General features: G+C 61.9%; 1 protein-coding gene across 8 annotated transcripts; it reads right to left on the bottom strand.

Annotated features, from left to right (window-relative positions):
* Positions 1 to 8: 8 nt before the first annotated feature.
* On the bottom strand, positions 9 to 19,042 carry GRIN1 (glutamate ionotropic receptor NMDA type subunit 1). 8 transcript variants are annotated; one of them, XM_041004457.1, is made up of 21 exons: positions 18,709 to 19,010; positions 15,935 to 16,069; positions 13,204 to 13,380; positions 11,790 to 11,852; positions 11,050 to 11,150; positions 6,731 to 6,852; positions 6,447 to 6,621; positions 5,977 to 6,121; positions 5,811 to 5,894; positions 4,986 to 5,127; positions 4,772 to 4,899; positions 4,522 to 4,686; positions 4,266 to 4,384; positions 4,039 to 4,151; positions 3,801 to 3,949; positions 3,500 to 3,657; positions 3,259 to 3,420; positions 3,072 to 3,181; positions 2,840 to 2,985; positions 1,968 to 2,078; positions 19 to 374 (listed from the first exon to the last, which is right to left on the bottom strand). In XM_041004457.1, the coding sequence occupies exons 1-21, from the start codon at positions 18,964 to 18,966 to the stop codon at positions 306 to 308; spliced, it is 2,832 nt and encodes a 943-aa protein (XP_040860391.1). In that variant the 5' UTR covers positions 18,967 to 19,010; the 3' UTR covers positions 19 to 305. The 8 variants fall into 8 exon arrangements, with proteins under 8 accessions (XP_040860396.1, XP_040860391.1, XP_040860395.1 ...); XM_041004456.1 differs by lacking the exon at positions 19 to 374 and adding an exon at positions 529 to 645 and having other exon boundaries at positions 18,709 to 18,966; XM_041004462.1 differs by lacking the exon at positions 1,968 to 2,078 and having other exon boundaries at positions 9 to 374.
* Between the last annotated feature and the right edge of the window lie 7,284 nt (positions 19,043 to 26,326).

The raw sequence follows: 26,326 nt of genomic DNA on the forward strand, positions 1-26,326 counted from the left end.
ATCCCTGCGCTCCCAGCCCCCGGCCCGGCCAGGGAGTCCCCTCATCCCACTGCTCGGAGACCCCGGGCCCTGCCTCTCCCGGAGCGCCCTGTGGCCCTGCCCAGCCGGCTCAGCTCGGGCCCGTCCTCAGCCGCTCCAGTCCAGCAGGGGCTGCCCGCCAGGCAGCGAGCGGGGGTCAGGCGGGCAGACAGGAGGCCCTGGGCGGGCAGTCTCTGGGGCTTCCCTCGGGCGGGCCTTCCCGAGCAGCAGGACCCACCAGTGTCCTTTGGCCGGGCTAACGGGGCAGGTGGGCGCCTCCGGGGGCCTCACACCACGGTGCTGACCGAGGGATCTGAGAGGTTGAGCGGGCCCGTGATATCAGAGGGGTGGTACTGCTGCAAAATAGAAATACACAGACAGCGCGGTTAGCCCCGCGCGCGCACGCGCCGGGGGCAGGGCGGCCGGCCGGGCGCGGCCGGGGAGGCTCCGGGCTGGGCGAGGGCGGGCGCTGTCCCGTCCGTGTGTCTGTCTGCGGGGGGGGCGGGCGTCTCAGCTCTCCCTATGCCGGGAGCACAGCTGCAGCGGGCCCTCCTCCCTCTCAGCAGCGCGCGGCGGCAGCACCGTGTCTTTTTGGTGTTGCAAGGGGCCGCGTCCGCCCCCGGCGCTCTATAAATAAGAACCAACAGTCAATACCGCGGGGGTCCCAGCCTTGAGCGCCCAGGCTGCCCGGGCCCACGCCGGCCACGGGGCAGGGGCAGACGACAACCCCCGCCCCCAGTCCCACCCCCCATCACCCCCGACCCCGCCAGGTGCCCTCCCCCGCGCTGCTGCCCCACTGGCCCAGCCCTGCGGCGCGGAGTGGGGGTTGGGGCCGGCCCCAGAGGGGGGCATTCCTCGGGAACGTGACCCTGCGTCAGCTCCGGGAACCGCTGAGGGCAGGTGGCTGATCACCTGCTCCGCCGACAGCGCTAGGAGGACCCCGCAGCCCCCTACAGGCTGGCTGGCCTGGGCTCACACCTGGCCGCAGGCCGCGCACACCCCGCCCCCGGCCGCGGAGCAGCGCAACCTTCCTGGGGCACCTGGAGCCTGGGCCTGCGCTGGGGGGCGGCTGCAGCTCCCACTTGCTCCCTGGGGCATTGGCCCCCTTGGGGTCCAGGGCTTTCCTGGAGGCCAGAGGCTAAGTCGGTCCCTGGATAGCTGGCTCTGGGCGGTCCCTCCCTGCCATGCCGCCTCCAGCCAGGCTGGGTCTGTCTCAAGGGCCTCCAGCCCAAGCATGCCTAGCTGGTAGCCGGTACCCAGATAAGCTGCCGGAGGCAGGCAGGAGGCAAAGGGCCCAGTCGCACAGGCCAGGCTGCAGCAGTAGCCCTGGGCTGGGGGCTACCTCCCATCGGGAGCCTTGGTGGCAAGGGACTCTGCGGGCTGCCCTCCCTGTGCTCAGAGCCCTGGGGGCTGCTGCCACCCACACGGTGCCACCCATCCCCCACCTGGCACTGTCCCCCATGTCCGGGCCCCGGCCGTCCAGCCCCCAGCCCCCAGCCCACACAGAGACCACATGGAGGATGCGACAGGCATGGCTCTGGCGAGAGGTGAGACAGGTGTCTGGGGGCGGGGCCGGCGGCCAGACAGACGGACGGGATGGGACATCACAGCCGCCCCTACGGGGCCGCAGCGGGCCTGGGGTGAGGGCGGCAGGCCCCCTGCAGGAGGCTTCGCGGGGCGGTGGCCTGGCCACCACGGGCACGGCGGTGAGGCTGGCTGGCTGACCGACCAAGACAGACACGGCTTCGATGGCGTGTGGGTCATGGCATGGGGGCGGGGCAGACTCATGGGAGACACACGGGGAGGTGGCCGGGCGGCCTGGAGGGCGGCGCAGGGCCCGTGTGGGTGCAGGCCCGGCTCGGGCGGGGCGGAGGGACGAGGGGAGGGCAGACAGACACGGAGGGCGGGGGAGGGAGCAGTCGGAGACGGACGGGCACTCTCCCCCTTACCGTGTCTTTGGAGGACCTACGTCTCTTGAAGCTGGAAGCCAGGGTGGACGTGATAGCCCTAAAAGTGGCTTTCTTTTTAGGGTCAGGCTCTGCTCTACCACTCTTTCTATCCTAAAATGAATATGTATAAGTGATTAGATGGCTAGGGGTGGCGGCCGCACGGGCCCTCGCTCCTGCCTGCCTCCCTGCGCTGGACGGATGGGCCCAGCACGGGCTCGGGCCTGACCTGGCTGGCGCTGGGGCTGGGCATGGGGGCTGGGGGGAGGAAGAGGAGGAGGAGGAGGAGGAAGGGAGCTGCCCCGGGCCCGGCCAGCCGTGGAATGCAGAGGACGCCGGCCCCCAAGGAGGGGGTGAAGGCAGGAGTGAGGATGGAACAGGGGCCTAGTGCCCCCCAAGAACAAGAATGGGCGGATGAGCGTTGTGGGGGGCTCAGCCCTTAGCGCGGGCTGGCCCCGGCTCCAGACACACGCTTCGGGTCGGCACCCAGACGGAGAATGAGAGACGAGCAGAGGGGCCCCTGGCCGACTGTGCACCCGCGGAGTGCCCTGGGCCCATGGGGCACAGGGACACAGCCGTGGGGGCACAGTGCACCTGGGGCTCAGGTGCTGGGCCCAGCGGGCCACGTCTTACCCTGCCTGTATGCCTCCTCTGGCTCTGGACTCAAGGGGGCTGGCTGGAGGCGTGGAGTAGGGTGGGCACAGCCACGCCGGGCCCTGCTCTGCCGCCGCTGGAGGCACCTGCAGGTGGCGGCCCTCCCCCGCCAACCGTGGGAGCCAGAGCCAGTGCCACCGCCTGCGCCTGTGGGCCGGAGGAGGGCGGGGTGGCCAGGCCGGGCCCTGGGCTCCAGGCCTCGGGGGGGTGGCCTGCCCTACCTGCAAGTTCTTCCGCCACACGTTCACAGCTGCAAAGGCCAGCTGCATCTGTTTCCGGCGTGCATCTTTGTGCCGCTTGTAGGCGATCTCGATGAAGATCAGGAAGATGCCGGCCACGATGCCCCCGGCCACCAGCATGAAGACCCCTGGGGGCCAAAGCCAAGGGCTCAGCTGCAGGCCGAGCGCCTGCGTCCCCCGCGCAGCGAGGCGCGGCCTGGAGAGCGAGGCCCACCTGCCATGTTCTCGAAGGTGAGGGTTGCCGGGGCGTTGCTGCGGGAGTCACACTCCTGGTACCGCACCCACGTCTTGTCCAGGTCCTCCATGAAGCCGTTCTCGTGGGACCTGCGGGGTGGGGCTGCGTGAGCGGGGCGGGCCTGGCAGAACTGGGCAGGACCTGGCGCAGGGCGGGGCGGCCTCACTTGAGAATGGACAGGGATACATTCTGCTTCCAGGGACTGTCCTTGCGCATGCCGATGCCGAAGCCTGAGCGGAAGAACAGCTCGCCCGTGGTCACCAGGTCACACTTCTGCGACGCCTCGAACTCCAGCACCGCCGAGTCCCAGATAAAGGCATGCAGTTTGCTGCGGGCCGGGCGCGGGGTCAGGCTGGGTGGCCCAGCCCAGGAGTCCTGCTCACGCGCCCAGCCGCCCCCGCACTCACTTGTCCCGCACCGCCTGGATGGCCTCGGCCGCGCTCTCGTAGTTGTGCTTCTCCATGTGCCGGTACATGGTGCTGAGCTCCACCTGCCGCCGGAAGTAGATGTCCACGGAGCTCTGCTTCACCGTGGCGTAGATGAACTTGTCCGACGGGTTCCGCAGCTGCGGGTCAGAAAGCTGTGCTCCCCTGGTCCACGCATCCACGCCCGCCCGCCCGCCAGCGCCTCGCGCGACCGCCCACCCGCACCGCCCACCCGCCAGCGCCTCGCGCGCCCGCCCACCCGCACCGCCCACCCGCGCCTCACCCGCGGGTCGTTGATGCCCGTGATGCGCTCCTCCGGCCGGTCCAGCACAAGGAAGGCCGCCAGGTTGGCGGTGTAGGAGGCCACGATGATCATGGCGAAGCCGGCCCACACCATGCCCAGGATGCGCGCTGAGAAGCTCCGAGGGGCGCCTGCGGGCACGGCACCCGTCAACTCCCCACCGCTGCTAACGCCCCAGGAGAGAGGACAGCATGCAGCCGGGCGCCAGCCGCAGCCTCACCTTCCCCGATGCCGGAGTTAAGCAGGACGCCCCAAGAGAACCACATGGCGGAGGACAGGGTCAGCGCGTCCTCCTCCTCCTCCTCGCTGTTCACCTTGAACCGGCCGAAGGGGCTGCAGGGTGCAGAGGGCAGGCGGGAGAGGGGGCGGCAGAGGGGGCGGGAGAGCTGGCGAGGCCCTCCGGCCAGTCCCCACGGCCTCTGCGGCAGGTGTCCGGCCGCGGCTCACCTGAAGCGGTCCAGCAGGTACAGCATCACGGCCACCACGTGCACTGACAGCCCGACGAGCAGCCACAGGGTGCTCTGGAAGGGCTGCATGAACGAGTCCAGCGTGCTGCGCGGGATCTCCTGCGGGCAACGAGCGGGCCGGTTGGAGGGGCCGCAGGGGACCGCTGGGCGTGCCCCAGGCCCTGACCACGCCCAAGGACCTGCCCCGCAGTCCTGGCTATGCCCCTGGACCCGCCCTGTTGCCGGGCCCCGCGCACCTTCTTGACCAGGATGGTCAGGCCCTGGTACTTGAAGGGCTTGGAGAACTCTATGTACTGGGCACGCTCGTTGTTGATGGTCAGCGGGGCCACGATCATGTCCGCCTGGCCGCTCAGCAGCTCGCCCATCATCCCGTTCCACTCTTTCTTGTTGCTGTTGTTCACCTGCACCCGAGCAGGTCAGCTCCGCTTGGCCACCACGCCCCGCGCCCCATTCCCGCCCGCTCCGCCCCGCCTCCCCGCGGCGTACCCGCTCCTGAGTGCCGAACTTGCCGTCAGCCACCAGGTGCACCTCGTAGGTGAAGTTCATGGTGCGTGCCAGCTTGATGAGCAGGTCCACGCAGAAGCCATAGCAGCACTGTGGCACCGTGTGGCGCGCTGCGGGCGGGGGCGCAGCCGCTGGTCCCGCGCCCTGCCTGCCGCCCGCGCTCAGCCCGCCCGGCCGCCCCCGCCCGCGCACTCACGCCCGCCCGGCGACGTGTCGTTGGGCCCCGTGCAGATGACCTTCTTGACCGGGTCGCCGTTCACCGTGGACTCCTCCTTGCACGTGCCGTCGCTCAGCGTAGGCTTCACGTAGACGAAGGGCTCTTGGTGTATGGTAACTATCTGCGGGTGGGACCGCCCCACCTGACCTCAGCTCCCACGGAGGACAGGGTGTCCACCTAGCACCGTCCCTCCTTGCCCTACCCACGGCCTTCCCGTGTCCCCTCGTTCCTGCTCCCGTGTGCCCTGGCATCCTCCACCAGCCCTGGGGGTGGCAGAGACTCAGGGCACAGGCAGAAGCGAGTCGGCTGAGCTGGGCCTGCCAGCACTGGGCACTGGTTGACTCAGAAACTGCCCTGTCACCTTTCCAAGCCCCGGATGGATATCCCAGCTGTAGGGGAGCCCCCTCCCGCTGGGGGCACGGAAGGGTAGGGTCTTGGGAAGCAGCCGGAAAGGCACTCTTTGGATGCAAGCCCCTCAGGGGTCTTGCTGCTGGCTGACACTGGGCACCCACAGGAGATGGAGTCAGGCCGAGGGGAGGGCCCCGGCTGGAGGGACCAGCCAGCCAGGAAGTGCTCCCAGGGCTCCAGGCCATGACGGCCCGGACACAAGGCCAGGGAAGCCAGAGCCCAGGGCCCTCTGGGCCACCGAGTGGCTATCGCTGTCTCACTCTCCACCAGCCTGACCCCAGCTTCAAGCAGAGCTGGGCTAAGAGGGGAACGGGGTGCGGCCAGCCCTGCCAGCCCTGCCAGCCCTGTCCTGGCCTCATACTTACTCCCCCGCCCTGGCCGCCCCGGCCGCCCCACCTTCAGTCTGGTGGACATCTGGTAGCCGCGAGGCTTCTCGGTCTCGCCGCCGGGCCAGATGATCTTCCTGTCGTTGGGGATGACCTGGGGGTGGGAGTATGAGATGGAGGGTGGCCACGCAGGACCCTAAGGCCCCAGCCCCCACCCCCTCATGACCCCCACCTACGTGGGTGCCGTTGTAGACGCCCACTTGCACCAGCTTCCGGTTCTGCAGGTTCATGATGCTGTAGTTGGCGAACTTGCGATCACCATCCTCGTTGAACTCCACGCGGCCGGTGACACCGTCCGCGTACTTGGAGGACATCAGCACCCTGGAACCACGCGGTGGGCTGGTCAGGGAAGTGTGTGTGTCCCAAGTCCAAGCAGGTGCACAGCGTGGGCCGGTCAGGGAAGTGTGTGTGTCCCAAGTCCAAGCAGGCGCACAGCGTGGGCCGGTCAGGGAAGTGTGTGGGATGTCCCAAGTCCAAGCAGGCACACAGCAAGGCCGCCGGGGAGTGTGTGTGGCGGGCAGGGGGCAGCCTGGGGCATTGTGTCTGTGCTTCCATGGGGTGGTGCCGGGCATCCACTGGCACCTGTGTGTGTGTGTTCGTCGCCCTCCCGCCCTCCTGGAGCCCTGGACGGCGGGCACACGGGCACCTCTTGAAGAGCGGCCCGGTCTTCCAGATGTTGGTGTTGCCCACGCAGCCGCGCGGGGGGTCTGTGATGTTCTCCTTCTCCAGCAGCTCGTGCACAGCCTGCGCCACCACGCCCACCGCGTCGCTGATGTGTGCAGACTCATTCTTGCCGTTGATGAGCTGCAACCCGATGATGCCTGCGGGGGCCACGGCTCAGCACGCTGGGCTGCATGCGCCCTTGGCTGCATGCGCCCTTGGCCCCAGCCCCCAACAGCTCGGCCCCCGGCCCCGTGCCATCCTGCTCACCATCCGGGGCATAGCGCAGGGCGTTCCCCGAGATCTCGCGCTCGCCCACCAGCCACACGTAGCCCGAGCCAGTCATATTCAGCATGGCAGCCGCGCGGTACACGGTGGCCGCGTCGTCCTCACTGTGGGGCAAACGGGGCTGACGGGTGGGACTCCCAGGCGCCTCCTCGGCCCACGCCAGGGCTCGGCAGGGGTACTAGTGGCTGCACCTGGGAGTTGTTTCCGACGCCCGGGCCACATGGAGAAGCTGGGGATGCCCTGGCCATGACAAGGACCCCGCAGGGACAGGGAGGAGACCGGCACTGGGTTCCTCCTGCGTGTGGGCAGCAGGTGCGGGGTCTGGGGGGGATGGCTATGGGTCTGCTCTGCTGTTCACACAAGATGCCGTAAGGGAACGCAAACCCTCGGTCCATGTTGGCCAGGAGCAGCCGCACTACAGGGCCATGCTGGGCAGCCTCCAGTGAGCGGTGCAACGTCTAGCAGGACCTGCCAGAGAAGCCTCCTGGTCCCAGTGGGATTCAGGTCCTGTAGAGTGGAGCAGGGCCCAGACCACATCGGAAGCTACTGCAGTGGCAAGCAGCTAAAGCCAGCACCTGCAGAGCCTGCATCTGGGCTGCTCTGCTTTCTATCCAGCTGCCTGCTAACACCCTGGGACAGCAGTGGAGAGTGGCTGAAGGAGCTGTGTTCCTGCACCCCTGTGGGCGGCCTGCACCCCATGGAGAGCTCGCTGTACCACTGTGGGCAGTCTGTACCCTGTGGGGAGCTCCCTGCACCCCTGTGGGCGGCCTGCACCCCATGGAGAGCTCGCTGTACCACTGTGGGCAGTCTGCACCCCATGGAGAGCTTGCTGCACCACTGTGGGCAGTCTGCACCCTGTGGGAAGCTCGCTGCACCCCTGTGGGCAGTTTGCACCCTGTGGGGAGATTGCTTTACCACTGTGGGCAGTCTGCACCCCATGGGGAGCTCCCTGCACCCCTGTGGGCAGTTTGCACCCTGTGTGGGAGCTCCTGGCTTTGGTGGCCAGCCCTCACCACTGTAGCCACTGGCTTGAACCAGCAGATGGAAGATGTCTCTCGCACGCTCTTTCTATCTTTCTGTTTTACAAATAAACAGATTAAATGCCAATGATATTGCATGGGGTCTCTGTGGGGTGCACTCAGCGGCCCCCAGGTCGGAGGGCTGGGCCTCAGACTTCTGGCCTCCTGTGAGGCAGAGTGGCCCCGGGGTCACCACGAGGGACTGGTACCTGTGTGGCTGGCTCAGGAGCTGTGTGTGGGCAGGGCACGCCCCTGTGTGTGGGGTGGACTGAGTGCTGCGTGCATGTGTGTGTACATGAGTCTGTGGTGTGTCCAAGGTGGTGTAACAGGCTGCGCCTCTGCCTGTGGTCCCAGCATGGTCTCCCGTATGGGCACCAGTTCAAGCCCCAGCTGCTCCATTTGCTGGTCTGGCTCCCAGCTGTTGGCCTAGGGGAGCAGCAGAAGGTGGGCCAAGTACCTGGGCCCCTGCACACACATGGGAGACCCAGCGAAGCCCCAGCTCCTGGCTGGCCCAGCCTGGGCACTGCAGCCATTTGGGGAGGGAGCCAGCAGCAGTGGTGTTCCTGTCCCTCTCCAATTTTGCCTTTGAGATGAAAGTTGCGAAGTGCTCCTGTGTGCAACCTGGTCCTTGTCACCTGGGTCCTCATGGCGTGTGCACGGCACGTGGGGTGTGGTTAACACTCAGCGTGTGCACCTGTGACGCGCAGTCAGCACATGTGGAAGCATGGTGGCATGCTACGACGGACACACGGTGTGTGCGCACCTATGGAACACAGAGCTGTGCGTTCTGTGTGGTGCACACGTGTGTATAATGTGTTCACACATTACCGGTGTTGTGTAAATGTGATATGCCACATGTACATGTGCACTGTGCATACGTGTGATCAGTGTGTTACACACACACGTATGTGTGAACCACACACTCATGATCTGTGTGTCATGTGTGCACATCCGTGCAGTGTGGTGCCAGGCATGCATGTGTAGGGTGTGTTGTGTGGTTTGCATAGTGTGGCATACATGTGGTATGTGTGTGGCATACACGTATACACGCAGTGCCATGCACATGGCATGCACACATGCAAAGAGGTCTGACACATTTGCTCATGTGTGTGACACGTGTGTGCCTGTGGTGTGAGTTTGGTGGTTTGTACGCAGTGTGTCCATGTGGTGTGTGGATGTGTGTGTGACACGTGTGTGCCTGTGGTGTGAGTTTGGTGGTTTGTGTGTAGCGTGTCCATGTGGTGTGTGGATGTGTGCGCACACGTGTGTGCCTGTGGTGTGAATTTGGTGGTTTGTATGTAGCGTGTCCATGTGTGTGGGTGTGTGCGCACACGTGTGTGCCTGTGGTGTGAATTTGGTGGTTTGTATGCAGTGTGTCCATGTGGTGTGTGGGTGTGTGCGCACACGTGTGTGCCTGTGGTGTGAATTTGGTGGTTTGTATGCAGTGTGTCCATGTGGTGTGTGGGTGTGTGCGCACATGTGTGTGCTTGTGGTGCTGACACACACCTAGCACCTGCACTTCTGTGTTTTGTGTCTCAGGGTGCTGTGCACTGTGCATACGGTGTCTCGTGTGTGTGCATATATGCACGACTTGTGGCATGCATAGGCACATTCCTGCATGTGCGTATATTTTCATGTGATTTGGGCCCGTATGCATCCATTTGTGGGGTGTAATGGGGTGTGTGCACACAACTGTGTGGTGGCCTGTTACATGTGCATATATGTAAGACTCTGTGTCATATACAGTATTACACATGTGCACTGTGTATATATCAGCTCTGTGAGCATGTCACACGTGTGGTCTGTATGCATGCACTGTGTATACATGCTGTGTACATGTGGGTGTGTCACGTGTGGTCTGTATGCATACACTGTGTATACATGCTGTGTACATGTGTGTCATGTGTGTGGTCTGTATGCATACACTGTGTATACATGTTGTGTACATGTGTGTGTCGTGTGTGTGGTCTGTATGCATGCACTGTGTATACATGTTGTGTACATGTGTGTGTCGTGTGTGTGGTCTGTATGCATAAACTGTGTATACATGTTGTGTACATGTGGGTGTGTCACGCGTGTGGTCTGTATGCATGCACTGTGTATACACGTTGTGTACATGTGGGTGTGTCACGTGTGATCTGTATGTGTGTATATTGTGTATACATGTTGTGTACATGTGTATCACGTGTGTGCTCTGTATGCATATGCTGTGTATAACATGTGGGTGTGTCGTGTGTGTGGTCTGTATGCACACACTGTGTATACACGTTGTGTACATGTGGGTGTGTCACGCGTGTGGTCTGTATGTGTGTATATTGTGTATACATGTTGTGTACATGTGTGTGTCATGTGTGTGGTCTGTATGCATGCACTGTGTATACATGTTGTGTACATGTGTGTTACACATGTGGTCTGTATGCATATACTGTACATACATGTGGGTGTGTCACGTGTGTGGTCTGTATGCATGTACTGTGTATACATGCTGTGTACATGTGGGCATGTCACATGTGTGGCCTGTATGCATATACTGTGTATAACATTTGGGCATGTCACGCGTGTGGTCTGTATGTGTGTATATTGTGTATACATGTTGTGTACATGTGTGTGTCACGCGTGTGGTCTGTATGCATATACTGTGTGTAACGTGTGGGTGTGTCACGTGTGTGGTCTGTATGCATGCACTGTGTATACATGCTGTGTACATGTGGGCATGTCACATGTGTGGTCTGTATGCACACACCGTGTATGCATGCTATGTACATACATGTGGGTATGGCACGCGTGTGGTCTGTATGTGTGTATGTTGTGTGTATATGTGTGTGGTCTGCATGCATGTATATTGGGTGTATATGTGCTATACCATTGTACTGCATGCACACATGGTTTGTATGTAGCATGTGTGTGCTGTGACACGGGCTCACCAGCTTGGTATGGGCTGTGAACACTTCGGCAGCTCTGCCACAACCATGCATTGTCTCTTGGCTGCCTTTTCCTCAGAGCCAGCCCCACAGGCCTAGCTGCGCTGGGGAGCCTTACTCTCCACACTGAGCGTGCCCCTCTCCGAGATGTAGCACAGGAGAAGGTAAGGACTGGCTCCCCCTCAGCAGCGTGGGGTGCTGCCTGCAAGACCCGCCTCCATTCCCTGGAGCCCAGGGATGAGTGAGGGGCTGCTGGGGGCCCTTGGTGTGGGACGGGGCGAGGGATGTGCGGGTTGCTGGCGCCTTGGGGTCCCAGCCCCTCCCCCTGCGTGGCCCGCCTCCAGCTTGGGGCTTGCCTCACCTGGCGGAGAGGATGATGACCCGGGCCTCCAGCTCCCGCGCCTCCATCAGCAGAGCCGTCACATTCTTGGTTCCCGGGTCGAACTGCAGCACCTTCTCTGCCTGCAGTATGAGCGGCAGCGTTAGCCAGCAGCCTGGACGGGCGCATGTGCCTCAGGGGCGAGGGTCTGGCGGCTGCTGGCACCCCCGAGGGGCGCGGCCGGGGCCACCGAGGCCCACGTCTGCCACCTGCCACCTGCCTCCTGGCTGCTCGGCTGGCCTGGCTCTGCTCCTGAGCTGGCTGTGGCCCGCCGGCCCTCCTGGGCTCAGCTCTGAGCTCTCTCTCTCTCTTGCTCTCTCTCGCTCGCTCGCTCACTGGCTCACTCTCTGGAGTTCTCTCTTGCACCTCTCCCGTCCTCCTGTTTTGCACTGGGCATGCAAGCTGAGGTGGACCGGGACTCAGGAAGAGGCGTGCAGCGGACAGGAGGTCGAAGAGCGCGTCACGGAGAGCCAGGTCGTCTTGCGCTGCTCCGCGGGGCGGGTTCCAGCCAGGGTCCGGGAGGAAGCCCTGGGCTCCCGCAGGCTGGCATGCACTTCCTCCAGCAGCCGTGCCCTGGCGGCGCAGGCTGGGGTCCCGGCGCGCCTGCCCTGTGCTGCCTACGGACTGCCTGCCTCTCCACCTGCTCTCCTGGTGCCGGGGCCTGCGGCACGCTGGCCGCAGGGGCCCGGCGCTGGGTGGCGTGCACGTCCATGCATATATACCTTGGGTCCGCGCTTGTGGTCATAGGGCAGTTGGTCGAGGCTTTCATAGTTCCTTTTTTTACTCTGATGGATAATGTGCACAGAGAAAATACGCAGACACAGAAGATTATCAACGGGCGGAAAGGACGGCGCTAAGCAACCACACCACCTCCTCGCACCTGGAGCTCGCAAACACCGGCCGGGCGGGGGCTGCGCGGGGCCGGGGTGCCTTGGGAGGAGGGGGCCCTGGGTGCACCCTCCCTCTGGGTCCCACCTGCCGCCTCCCAGCCCCGCCCCTGCCATGCACCTGCCGTGTGGCCCCGCCCCCAACAGGCTTGCAGTGGCTGCCTGCCAGCCTCTTCCCTGCCCTCCCCCGTCCTTCCTGCCTGCCTGGGCCCAGGGGGCTTCTCTACTCACTACCCGTGTGCCCATGCCGGAGGCATAGGTGCACGCCAGACACACGTGTGCATGCCTGCATGCGTGGCGTGAGCTGTGGGTTTCTACAGGGGACCCCTTAGGGACACGTGTGTGCACAGCTGTGCACATGTGTGCTGTGGGCCTCTGCAGGGGAGCCCTTGGGGACACGTGTGTGCACAGCTGTGCACATGTGTGCTGTGGGCCTCTGAGGGGAGCCCTTGGGGACACGTGTGTGCACAGCTGTGCACATGTGTGCTGTGGGCCTCTGAGGGGAGCCTTTAGGGACACGTCTGTGAACATATGAGGCAGAGCTCCGGGTGTAGGTACTGGCCCACATGGTGCCCGTGTGTACCAGCTGGAGCCTGTGGGCAGCCTGAGCCCATGGCGGGGTGAAGCATGGTGACAGCACCCAGGCGGGCAAGCGGGAGCAGGGCCACGTGCCCGTATGTGTCTGTGGAGCTGGTGCCTGCCTGTCAGGTGCAGGGAGCCTGGCTCCATCTTGGGTGGGCGGGGCTGTGATCCCAGGTTCCCCAGTCCTGACTGGGATTTCCTTCCGCGGGACTCCTGCCTTCTCTCTGTCCACTCGGCCCTCTGCTCCCTCAGGGCCCAGGATGGGCACCCAAGCTGGCAGAGTTGGGGTCTCCCTCCTTCCATCTCTGCATGCGGGGGCACTGGGATTGCGGGTGACCTGCTCCCCCTGATGGGCATCAGCTCCCCGTCAGGGTGGCAGGGCAGGGAGCTGGGGTCTCCAGGACCCCTGGGGAACCCTGGCTTGGGGGTGGCCAGCACAGGAGGGTCTCCCCATAGGGAGGGGTGGGCGCGGCCCCGGGGGAGGCCGGGCCGGGGCGGGGCGCGGGTGTTTGCGGAGCTCCAGGTGGTCCGGCCCGGCCCCGCAGGGACGGGCACGAAGGAGATTTGACCATGGCAAAGCGGTGAGATGACCCAGGACAGCGGCGCGGGCGCACGATGGAGAGAAAGTCACACGCACAGACAGGGCGCGGCCGTGCGCGCCGCCCACCTTGGACTCGCGCTCCTCCAGCAGCGTCTCCAGGCGCTTCTGCGCCGCGCGGCCCTCGTGGTCATCGCTGACCAGCAGGATCACGTGGTTCCAGCTGTAGACGCGCATCATCTCGAACCACACGCTCGACTGGTGCGAGTAGGGCGGCACGGTGCGCAGGAAGCTCAGGTGGATGCTCTGCGGGTGAGGCAGGTGCTGAGGGTTGCGGCCCCGCCCACCCGGCAGGCCCCGCCCACCCGGCAAAGGCCCCACCGACAGAGCCACGCCCACGGGCACACCCACGCCCACCAGACCCCGCCCACAGCCCACGCTGCGGCTCTAGCCTCTGTTGCCCCATCCCTCAGCCCACCTAGTCCCACCCCCGGTGTAGACACTCCCCTGCAGGCCCCACCCCCTGCTCGCCCCTTTTCCTGGCACTGTCTTCCCCTCACTGTTGTCTCCAGGCCGCACCCCGACCGCCCTGTGCTCACACCTAACCCCCACACACCCGGCCTGAGTGACGGCAGTGCCTACTCATGGTACATCAGGGCTGCCCTGTCCCACTCTGCCACAACTGCGTTTCCCTCCCCAGGTCCCACTTCCGTCCTTTGCGTGTCCCAGCATGGCACGAGGGCATCAGCTAGGGTGGCCCTCCACCCCTGCCATGGGCGAGGGAAGTGCTAGGAATTCAGCTCCCCTGCAGCATCCAGAGGCCACTGCCCAATGGCCCTGCCCACTGTGCCCCTGTCCTGGGCCCCAAAGCCTCTGAGGGTGCCTGGCTCCTGCTTTGTGCCTCTCGCAGGGCTTGACCAGCACTGCCCCCTCCTTGTGTGTCATGTGTCGGATATGAGACCCTGAGTGGTGCCCAGCAAGGCTGTGGGGCCTCACTTTGCTGCCGGCCTACAGTGGACCTGGAGCAGCTGCTCTGTCATCCTTCATCCATCATGCTCCCTTTTCAGATGACAAGGAGGACAGGGCACCCAGGGGAGGACAGGGCATGCGGCAGGAGGACAGGGCACCTGGGGGAGGACAGGGCACCTGGAGGAGGACAGGATGCCCTGGGGGAGGACAGGGCACTGGAGAGAGGACAGGACATCCATGGGGAGGACAGGGCACCTGGGGAGGACAGGGCACCTGGAGGATGACAGGGCACCCAGGGGAGGACAGGGCACCTGGGGGAGGACAGGGCACCTGGAGGAGGACAGGACATCCATGGGGAGGACAGGGCCCCTGGGGGGAGGACAGGGCCCCTGGGGGGAGGGCAGGGCACCGGAGGGTAGATGATGGTGGTAGAAGCTCCAGAACAGGACCCCTCTCGTTGCAGAGCGGATGGCCCCAGGAGGAGCACTTCACATCCCTTCCTCTTCCCTCTTGATTGTAGGACCCTCTGGGGTTCCCCACAAGGCCCAGGTCACCTGGTTTCCCTTCTCCCTCCGCCTCAGGGCAGAGCCATCGCCCCATCTGTACCAGGAGGCAGCCTAGTCGTGGGCTGAGTTCCAGGTAGGTGTCTGCAGGCCGGATTTTCCAGCCAGGCCCCTGAGCGTCCCTGGCAGGAGCTGTGCAGCCCGTGTGGACTTACTGACCTCCACTCTTGCAGCTGCAGTTCCTTAAAGTGCTATGGACTGAGTTTGCCACTGGCACCTGGAAGCCATGGGGAATGAATGGACATGTACATGACGTGTGAGGGCCCAGCTCGAGAGTGCAGAACTGGCTGAGGGCACACTTGTGCATATGAGCAGGACCCAGGCCTGTGTGTGCACCTGTGTGTGCGGTAAGGAAGCAGAGCTGCTGGATGTGCAAGTGAAGGCGTCTAAGAGTACTGGTGAGAGTTGGGAGTATGTGCATTTCCAGGTGGCTGCAGCTGTGGGTGTCTGTGTGTCAGTGTGTGAAGGTAAGTGTGTAAGCATGAGAGTGTGTCAGTGTGTGCACAAGTGTGTCAGCATGTGAGTATGTGTGTGTGTGTGAGGATTGGAATGTGTGAGTGTGCATGTGTCAATGTGTGAATGTGTGTCTGTGTGAGTGTGTGTGTGTCAGCATGGGAATGTGTCAGTGTGTGTCATTGTATGTGTGTGCGTGCATGTGTGAGTGTGTGTCTGTGTGAGTGTGTGTGTGTCTGTGTGAATGTGTGCCAGTTGTGTGAATGTGTGTGTGTCAGCATGGGAATGTGTCAGTGTGTATGTGTCAATGTGTGAGTGTGTGTCATTGTATGTGTGTGCATGTGTCAGCATGTGAACGTGTGTTCATGTGTGTATGTGTCAGTGTGTGAATGTGTGTTCATGTGTGCATGTGTCAGTGTGTGACTGTGTGTTCATGTGTGCATGTGTCAGTGTGTGGCTGTGTGTTCATGTGTGCATGTGTCAGCGTGTGAATGTGTGTGTATGTGTCAGCATGTGAATGTGTGTCCGTGTGTGTATGTGTCAGCATGTGAACGTGTGTTCATGTGTGCATGTGTCAGCGTGTGAATGTGTGAGTGTGTGAGTGTGTTTGAGTATGTGAATGTGTTGAGTGTGTGTGAGACTATGTGACCAAGTGTGCGTGTGAGCGTGTGCCCTGCCTGGCTGCCCCAGGAGTCCTGCCCGAGCATTCTGGCTATGCTGCTATGTAGGCTGAACCCAGATGCAGCTAAGTGCCAGGGCACCCGCTCATACAGAGCTGGAGTCCAGGATCCATGGTCACACAGAGCTGGGCACTGGAGGGGGAGCAAGGCACCTGGTCACACAGAGCTGGGCACCAGGCCTGCAGACAGACTCACCTTGTCAGAGTAGATAGACATGCGTGTGGTCAGTCCCAGCACAGGGATCCGGTAGAAGCCGGCTGTGTAGGAGACGGGGGTGGGGGTGAAGTGGTCATTGGGGGTGGGTGGGTGGCTAACGAGGATGGCATAAACCTGTGGACATGGAGACATGGTTAGCTAGGACCACATCCTGAAAGTGAGAATAGGAGCACAAAGAACTGCGCATCAGACACAGCACCACGCATACACACACAGCCCACACATGTATACAGTACCATGTGCACACAGTTTCACACATGCACACAGCTCCACACATGCACACAGCTCCACACATGCACACAGCCCCACACATGCACACAGCCCCACACATGCACACAGCTCCACACATGCACACAGCTCCACACATGTACACAGCTCCACACATGCACACACAGCTCCACACATGCACACACAGCTCCACACATGTACACAGCTCCACACATGCACACACAGCCCCACAGATGCACACACAGCTCCACACATGCACACACAGCTCCACACATGTACACAGCCCCACACATGCACACAGCTCCACACATGTACACAGCCCCACACATGTACACAGCTCCACACATGTACACAGCTCCACACATGCACACAGCTCCACACATGTACACAGCTCCACACATGTACACAGCCCCACACATGTACACAGCTCCACACATGCACACAGCTCCACACATGCACACAGCTCCACACATGCACACAGCTCCACACATGTACACAGCCCCACACATGCACACAGCTCCACACATGTACACAGCCCCACACATGCACACAGCTCCACACATGCACACAGCTCCACACATGCACACAGCCCCACACATGCACACAGCTCCACACATGTACACAGCTCCACAGATGTACACACAGCCCCACACATGTACACAGCTCCACACAAGCACACAACCCCACACATGCACACAGCTCCACACATGCACACAGCCCCACACATGCACACAGCCCCACACATGCACACAGCTCCACACATGCACACAGCTCCACACATGCACACAGCCCCACACATGTACACAGCTCCACAAATGTACACAGCTCCACATGTACACAGCCCCACACATGCACACAGCTCCACACATGCACACAGCCCCACACATGCACACAGCCCCACACATGCACACAGCTCCACACATGTACACACAGCCCCACACATGTACACAGCTCCACAGATGTACACACAGCCCCACACATGTACACAGCTCCACACAAGCACACAACCCCACACATGTACACAGCTCCACACATGTACATAGCCCCACACATGCACACAGCTCCACACATGTACACACAGCCCCACACATGCACACAGCTCCACAGATGTACACACAGCCCCACACATGTACACAGCTCCACACAAGCACACAACCCCACACATGTACACAGCCCCACACATGTACACAGCTCCACACATGTACACAGCTCCACACATGCACACAGCTCCACACATGTACACAGCCCCACACATGCACACAGAATCCCATATATGCACACAGCCCACAGGTCGACATTGTTCTATGCATGCACACACAGCCCTACACATGTACACAGCCCTGTCCGCCACCACAGCCACACACATGCACACAGCCTGGACAAGCCCGGCATGGGCAGGACAGCGAGGTCTTCATCTCTTGCTCTTTACCCACTTTAGTGCTGCGACAGGCTGAGGTGGGAACAGGAGATAGAAGCTGCTGCCCTGTGGCCCCTCACCGGACATGAAGCAGAGAGATCACCAGAGACCTGGCTGCTTCCTGCTTCACCTTCGGCTCTCTGAGGCCTGAGCCTCTCACTCCTGTGTGTGGACTCAGTTCCTTTCTGTGTGGACTCAGCCCCCTCTGTGTGTGGGATCAGCCCCCTCTCCTGTGTGTGGGCTCAGTCCCCTCTGTCTGTGGACTCAGCCCCCTCTGTCTATGGGCTCAGTCCCCACTCCTGTGTGTGGACTCAGCCTTGCTCCCTGGCTTCTGTTTGTGGGCTGGGAGCTGGACATCCCACGTGGTCCTGGCACTGAGCGTACTGAGGGGCAGAGCCAGTGATCTGGAACCCATCATTCAAAGCCCTGGGCCCCCACAGCCCCGGCATGGGCATGACATGGAGAGCGGGCGAGGGGGTCAGCATTTCAACCTGCAGCCTGTTTGAGAGGTAGGGACAGAAGGACAGAGTGGAGTTTTCCACAGCCCCCACACTCCCTAAGTGCCCAGAACTGCTGGCAGCTGGGGCTTCCACCCCACCTCGGGGGCAGAGACCTGGACACCTGTGCCACTGCCGCTGCCTCCGAGGCCTGAACTGGCAGGAAGCTGGGGTCAGGCATGCTAATGGGTTAAGCCCAGGCTCTGGGAGGTGGGAGGGGAGGGCCTCGGCAGCTCCCACGCCTGTGCTCGCCTTTTGCCCTGCACCTGAGTGTGCCAAGGCACGTGGGTGAGCTTGTGAGCACGTGCAGTGGGGGAACGCAGCTGTGTGCTGCCCCACCTCTTACATAAGCGGCTGCAGTGCGGGAGATCCGGATGGGCAGACAGCTCCCAGCAGCCGGTGACACCAACCGCACCCGCAGCACACTGTGCCCCGCACTTCTCCCGCCCCCACAAGGCACCGCGCCTTTGCGCCTGTGCCATTTCTCCTATCCAAGGCGGGCCCGCTCCGCGTTAACCCGCCCCCGCCCCGTGCGGCTCCGTCTGCACACCCTGGCCCCGGGGGAGGGCCTGGCCAAGGGGATCCGTGCCGAGGGGAGGGCGCGCGGGCACCTGGCTGGAGATGAGGTCCTCGCACACCGACAGGGCCATCTGGATGGCGTTGGGTTTGTGCGTGACGGAGGTGGCGTTCAGCTGGATCTTCCAGGAGCCGTGGCGCTTGTTGGCTTGGTTCACCGCCTCGCGGAACATCTGCTCGTGCTTGCGTGTGCTCAGCACCGCGCCAATGTTGACGATCTTGGGGTCGCAGGCGGCGCGGGCGACGGAGCAGGAGAACAGCAGGGCGAGGGTCAGCAGGCGCATGGTGCTCATGGGCTCGGGCCGCGGCGGGGCTGGCTCGGGCGGCGCCCACGGGACCCCGCGGGTGGCTGTCCGCGGTGCTGAAGCGCCCGCCGCCGGGAGGACGCGGGCCCCGCGCTGCGGTGACTGCGGCGGCTGCGGAGCCCGAGGCCGGCCGAGTCCCCCGCGCCTCCCGCCGCCCCCGCTCCCCGACGCAGAGCGGAGTGTGCGCCTGCGTTCGCGCGCGCGCGCGAGCGGGGCCGTGCGTGTGCGCCCGCAGCGGGGTGCGGGGTCCTGCCCGGAAACCTGTGCCGACGCGCGGGGGCTGGGGCCGAAGCTGTGCGTGGGCTGGTGCACTGCGCGAGAGCGAGGGTCTCCCGCCTGCGTCTGCGCGCCTACGCGTGGCGTTGCGGGGCTGAGTCGCGCAGGGACCCTAAGCCATGCGAGCTGGAGCGGCCCCGGGCGCCCCCTCACAGGGAGACCCCTCTCTGCCTGGCCACGTGACTCGGACCCCTAGAGTGAAGATTTCGGAGGCGCGAGCGCCGTTCCCGCGGGCTGAGCCGCTTTTTCCCGGGGAGGCACTGAGGCTGCGCGGCGGGCACAGCGTGTCCCCGCAGCCCGCCCCGGCCTCCGGTCCTCACCACCCCAATTCTTTGTCCGCGCCACGCATCCCACCCCCGCAAACCCGCCCCTGCAGTGATGTCACCGTTTCCAGTGGCAACCTCGGAGCCCGCAGCCCCCACCGCAAAAGCCCGGCGGAGAGGCAGCAGGACCCTCCCCGGAGCAGCGCTGGCCGCCGGGCAGACGCCCCGGGAGCCGGGCAGACGCCCCGGGAGCCGGGCAGAGCAGGCCCCTGCGGGGCACAGCAGCCTCCCCGCACCCCGCGCGGCTCGGGCAGGTGCCTCAGAAGGGCGGCTGTGCGCCCACCTGAGCGCGGGCAGGGCTGCGGGCCCTCCTGGCTCCGTGGCGGGGGCTGGGACACCGAGCCTGCCTGCCTGGGATCCCCGAGTCTCCCCAGCACCCCCTGCCGCCCATTTCCGGGGACCGCTCCTTTTGGGCGGTGGGGTGCGGTCTCCCCTCGTCCGGGCCGCTCCCACCCTACCGGCTTCTGATTGGCCAAGACGTTGTCACGTAACAGAAATGGGCCAATCAGGGTCATTCCCTAGGATTTAGGGCAGATCTTAACGGTGGGCCAACCCCAGCTGTCCATGTCCGTGGAGGTGACCCAAGCCACCTGTGGACCCTGACCCAGAGGAAGCTGGCGCTCGAGCAGGCACGGAGGATGTGTGGCTCGCAGCCTGGCCGATGTCCAGCTTCTGGGGCAGGGGTAGGCCTGGCCACTGAGGTGGGTCCTGAGCGCGCAGGGTGGGACTGAAGGCCCCTCCCAGAGAACCCCCATCCGCGTGGGCCCTGCCTTCTGCGCGCTCTGTCCCCCTGCTCCTGGGGTTCCAGACCCTGACTCCCAGGCCACGGCCTCTGCAAAGCCACGCCGGCTCCCGGGGAGGTCTGGTCGCGACTTGGAGCTGCACGCCTGTGGGCAGTGGCGTAATCCGCCAGGGCTAAGTCTTCTCTTGAGGAGGAGAGCAAGAGAGAGGCAGGTGCCTGCCTCCTGCCCACTGGCTCCCCAGGTGCTCCCCAGGTGCTCGCAGGACTCAGCGCCTGCGCCTCCATCTGCTGCTGCTGGGCGCCTTAGCAGGAAGCAGCCCAGGTGTGGCGGGATAAGGGACACGCCGTCCCCAGCCACCCTGTGGCTCTGCCGTGGGCGTCTGCCTCTGCTCGGTGCGCTCTGCAAGTGGCAACCGTGGCAGCTCCAGGACGGGATCCCCAGAGGCACCCTTGGGATCGCGGTGCTGGTGTGTGCAGTGGCAAGGCACAGTCATGCCTCTTCCCTGCTCCTCCGTGCCACAGAACCCCGGTGCCCCTGCGCCAGGCCCAGGGAATGCGGGGCCACAGAACCCCGGTGCCCCTGCGCCAGGCCCAGGGAATGCGGGGCCACAGAACCCCGGTGCCCCTGCGCCAGGCCCAGGGAATGCGGGGCCACAGAACCCCGGTGCCCCTACGCCAGGCCCAGAGCAATAAAGGGAGACTTGGCAGAGACTTCCACCATCACTGGTCTCCTGTCGGTGCTTCATCCCCAGACCCTCTCCCTGTCCACGTTACTGGCTCTGCTGGTCGGAGCAAACGGCGCCTAACGTGGGGCACGGCACGAGGGACCCCTGAGGGACCCCGGGCCTACGAAGGTAAGTTTAGAATTAAAAATTTTGCAGGGGTGTGAGTAAAATTTATCATGGGGCAAGAACTGGCTAAAGTGCAGATGATTAAGGGATCCAAGGTCTGCTCCAGCCACAAGGCACCGACGCTAAGCTTAAGGCCTCGCAGAGTTCATTGAAACTGGCTGTGACGTACCCCCATGGTTTGTTCTCCTTGTAGCCACCTTTTCCCTCTGGTGTTTGGTAAATATTGCTTTGTCATCTCCTCAAGCAATGGTGCAACCCTGCCTTGAAATATTATCCGTAAGAAGGGGCAGGGAGCCACAAACCAGAGTAAGAAGACAGAGGGGACCCCAAACCAGGGTAAAAAAGGAAAAGGAACCCCCAAACCAAAGTCTGGAGAAACTGTGCGAAGAAGATTCATGGTCCTTTTCCGAGGAGGAGGAAGGGGGAGAGGAGGGAAGCGAGTCGTCCGAGGATCCTCCACCCGTACACCACGTGCCCATAGAGCGCGTGCCAAGCAAAAATCTCTTGGCCAGGCACGAGCCCTCTGCGCCGCCTGTGCCACTGGCGCCATCAAATCTGGACGCAGCTGTGAAAGATTTCCAGAAGCAACTCCGGCTCTCTCCAGCTGAGGCGGGGTTAGCTACAGCCCCAGACAAAATGCAACTTGTTTCTCTGATTATTTGGAATTTCAACTTTTTCAGAATTCTATTAAACCCCCCAAAATTTCCATGGTCCAGATGTTTTTAGCCATCCTTAAAAAGGCATCAAGAATTCAAACATTTCAAATCCTAGGGCTTCCCTTGGTATTCTTATGAGCCTCAAGAATGCCAACAGATTAATCTCCGTTTTGTGGAGACAGTTAATCAGGTTGATTGAATTATATTAAGGTTATTTGCAAATGGGGCCCGGTGGTGTGGCCTAGCAGCTAAAGTCCTCACCTTGAACATGCCAGGATCCCTATGGGCACCGGTTCCAGTCCCGGCAGCTCCACTTCCCATCCAGCTCCCTGCTTGTGGCCTGGAAAAGCAGTTGAGGACGGCCCAAAGCCTTGGGACCCTGCACCCATGTGGGAGACCCAGAAGAAGTTCCTGGATCCTGGCTTCGGGTCGGCATAGCATCGGCCCTTGCGCCCACTTGGGGAGTGAGTCATTGGACGGAAGATCTTCTTCTCTGTCTGTCCTCCTCCTTGCTGTATATCTGACTTTGTAATAAAAATAAATAATTTTTTAAAAAGATTTGCAAATGGCCGTGACGCACATCCCAGAATTTGGGACATTAAAGTATGCGCATGATACTGTCGGCACTTGCTCTGGGTTTCTCGTAGCTGCTCCTCAGACGGGAGCAAGTCAGGCACCTCTAGTCCATTTGCTATGCATGTTTTTCCATCTTGGGAACTCCCAAAGTTATCAAAACTGATAATGGCCCCTGCTATATCAGCAGTAAGTTTTCTGCTTTTGTTGCCTCCCACCGTATACAACTAATTACAGGCATTCCTTATGATCCTCAAGGACAAGGTACTGTGGAACACGCCAACCGTACTACTAAGGATTACCTTATTAAAACAAAAAAGGGGGCGTATAGCACTCCCCGAGATCATTTGAACCTTGTATTATTTATCTTAATTTCCTAACATTGGACGGTCAGCTGCAGTTCGCCATTGGAATCCGTGTCTGGAGCAGAAGGGTTACGTGATGTGGAAGGATCCCTTGACCGGTCAGCAGCAAGGCCCAGATCCCGTCCTCATATGGGGGCCAGGATCAGTTTGTGTTTTCCCAGAAAACGAAAATGGCGCACGGTGGATTCCTGAGAGGCTTGTCCGACAGGCTCCTGCTGGGAGTCTTGTGAAAGCTCGGAACTGGCCACGGTGATGGCATTTGAGTCGGAAGAAAGATGGGACAAGCAAGTACATTGGGCCTTTAGAATATAAGTTAGTATATTGCTAAGTATTCCCCTTTTATCTTCCTCCCGTGAGCACCAAGGTCCCAGTATTTCCGGTCTTTTCTATGTGGCAGCTCTGTGGGGGACGGGCATGCACCGGCACACGCCCCTTTCCCTTATTAAGGGAGGCGATTATTCCTATGGAACTTATCAGTTCAATCACTCCTCTGGGTCTGAGGACTCGCTCACGTGACCCTCAGCTCCTTGAATTTGAAGCCTGTGTCTGTGTGTATTCTCCCCCCGTCTTTCTCTTACATACAGAAAATGTCTCTGAAGTGAGTCGCTCCGAGGTCAGCTGCACCCCAACAGCGCGTTGGAATGGCAATGGTGATACTGCTGTTGTCCTGCAGCTGCCCCAATCCTGCCTGTGCCCGTTGGGACTGACGGAGAGGCCTCTGTTGGCCTGATAAGGTGAAAAAGAGACTTTGACGTAACATCGACCAGCGTAGCCAGCATTGCCCTGGCATCGGCAGCCACCACCACAGCAGCGGTGACCCTAGGACACCCTACAGTTACCACGGAGACCATGAACAAGTTTGCGGAACTGACTGCCTGAGCTAGGGAACAACAGAACTTTATTAATCAACACGTGTGGGTGGGCATGCTTACGCTGTAACAGCGGGTTGTCTTGCTGGCAGAGGAGTGGCAGAGGCTGTGGGATGTGGTCAGGGCCTCTTGCTCCCCATCACCTGTCTTCATGTATGTAACACCTGTACAAGTGCAAAATGTTTCCCAAGCCCGGGAACTGCTGTCTGCTCATTGCTACGAGCTAAAGATCGGAAACAATGTCCTAGCCATGGAGCAGGGTTACCAGCCTCCCCAAGTATGGTTTGTGCAGCTGCAGCAGACAACGCGTTGGATGGCAGCCAGTGACGGGTAAGATGGACCCGGGACTGACCAATCTAAGACAGGGGCTCCGTCATGCTACGGAGATTCCCGATGACGGGTAAGGCTGATGAACTGAGGGTCCACAACCTAAGACAGGTGCATTCGAGTCTGCTTTAAAACAAAAAGGGGGACCTGCTCTGGGCTAAGAAGTTGATTAGCACTCAGAATGGGCAGGAACAGGAACTGGGTTTGTGGCTAAATAAAGGGAAATTTGGTAGACTTCCACCATCACTGATCTGCTGTCGGTGCTTCATCCCCAGACCCTCTCCCTGTCCACGTTACTGGCTCTGCTGGCCGGAGCACCCACTTCCCAGGGTCCTGGGACCATCTAGTGGGGTCAGGATGGGGAGGGGCTCCCACATGCCCCCCGCCCCAGGTCCCACCTGCCACACTGTGAGATCCTGCTCACAGGAGAGTGCCCACCCATGGGGCCGCTCGCACCACACAGGGACAGGGAAGTTAGGGCTGTGGGGGCGGGGAACTCAGATGGACCCCGTGGTCTGGCCCAGGTGGCACCCACAGGTGTCTGCAGGCTCGGGCTGGCTGTGACATCTCTGCACAGGTGCAGTGGGGTGGGGCGGGTGCTCCTGCACACCATGGGAAGCCACAGATGGCGGTCCCAGGGCTGGGGTCCCCCCTGTCCCCAGCGTGGGAGTTCCTGGAGTCTGATTTCAGCTTGGCGCAGCTTGGGACAGGAGCCGGTGGAAGGAGTGTGTAGCTCTGTCATCAGCAAGAAGAAAATGAATCCACAGCTAAAGATGTTTCCCAGAGCCCGACCACTGGCACGGGGTCCTGTCCTCAGCGGTCTGGTGCCCCCCTGCGCCACCCTTGGGGCACACCTGTGCGATAGAGGGCTCCATCTCCACCCTGCAATGTAATAGGGATAACTCCTCCCCCTCAGGGCCCCCACAGGCTGAGCTGTGGCAGGGACAGTCCCGGCCAGCCAGGCTAAAACACCGCCTGCAAATGCGAGATGAGGCGGGCCACGCCAGACTGAACCCCAGCACCCACCAGGACTCGTGAGACCCCAGTGGAGTGGTGCGAGCCCAGTAGGGAACTCTCGGCTGGGCCACTGCTTCTGGCTGGTGAGCATGAGAACTGAACTGGGGCAGCCAAGGCCAGGCAGGGCTGCGGCACCTGCTGGCCTGCATGTGGGCTGGGTCAGGGACAGAGCAGGTTGGGATAACTGACCATACCCACTGGTACATGCATGGGCCAGAGTCAGGGCAGGCTGGCTGGGCTTTGCCGAGCATCAGATGGCAGGTGCTGGGACTGGGGGCAGGTCCTGTCAGGCTAGACTGCGGAACCTGGAGAGTGCAAGATCCGGGGCTGGGAATGGGCCCAGTAGGGACACTGTGACCACTTCTCTGATGGGCTGCAGCTCCCGCCGGTGAGTGTGAGAGCCAGGGCAGGGGTTGGGCCTAGACAGACAGGTGGCAGCACATGCTGGCATGAGTGTGGGCTGGATAGTGAGCTCGGTTAGGCTGAGCTAGGCTTCAACGCCCATTAATGCAAACGAGAACTGAACTGGGATGCAGGACAGACTGTGGTAGTCTGCTGAACATCCTGGCAAGCACAGGAACCAGGGCTAGGGACCAGGCCCGGCAGGGTTACTGGGGGTCGCCCTGACTGGGCTGCAGCTCCCACTGATGTAAGTGTGTGCTGGGGAGGGTTGGGCTGGGCTGCAGCATCCATTGATTTATGTGAGAGACGGGGTTGGAGAGGGAACTGACCCACCAATTACAGCTGCCAGTGTGTGCATGGGCCAGTGTGGGTGATGGACAGAGCCAGACCCTGTACTGGCAAGCACACACGAGTCAGGCCTGGGGTCACCTCGGATGAGATTTCCCCAACTGAACTGCTGATCTCAGAAGTCCAGTCATGGAGAGAAGTGCAGGTTCCATGGTCTGACCGTGGAGTGCGTGTGTCCGAGCTGGGCCTCCTCAGTGGCTTAGAGCAGTGGACGGCATGCCCAGAAACACGTGGAGGACACGGCAGTCCATTGGCCTGCAGAGGACATGTGGTGCCACAGCAGAGCTAGGAGGGCAGAACAAAACGGTCTACTATCCCAGCCAAGCGTTGACAGCAAACATCTGGACGAATGGAGACTCTGGGCTGGACCACTTCAGCAAGATGGACCTTGGAAAGATTTCCTCATCCTTGGAGCAACAAAATCAACAGCATTTCAGAACTATCCAAACCACTCGAGCGGCACCCTCGGAGCAGGCATCGGGCACCCTGGGATGGCATCGAGTGGCCGGTCCCCATCCCTGGTACTGGGGTGGTGGGGAGGCTGGGTGTGGCTGCTTCTCTAATTCCCCACCTTCCCCCAATGCCGGAGGAAGTGGGGA

This window comes from Ochotona curzoniae, unplaced genomic scaffold (assembly GCF_017591425.1).
Source record: "Ochotona curzoniae isolate NIBS_2020 unplaced genomic scaffold, NIBS_Ocur_1.0 scaffold_3208, whole genome shotgun sequence".
NCBI lineage: Eukaryota > Metazoa > Chordata > Mammalia > Lagomorpha > Ochotonidae > Ochotona > Ochotona curzoniae.

Bases quoted from the DNA above. Each gene is read 5' to 3' on its own strand.
- GRIN1 (XM_041004456.1), bottom strand. From the start codon at position 18,966: ATGAGCACCATGCGCCTGCTGACCCTCGCCCTGCTGTTCTCCTGCTCC. The intron at 6,853-11,049 runs GTGAGGCAAGCC...TTTGCCCCACAG, and splicing joins GTCATCATCCTCTCCGCCAG to TGAGGACGACGCGGCCACCG. The intron at 646-1,967 runs GTAAGGGGGAGA...TCTTATTTATAG, and splicing joins GTAGGTCCTCCAAAGACACG to AGCGCCGGGGGCGGACGCGG.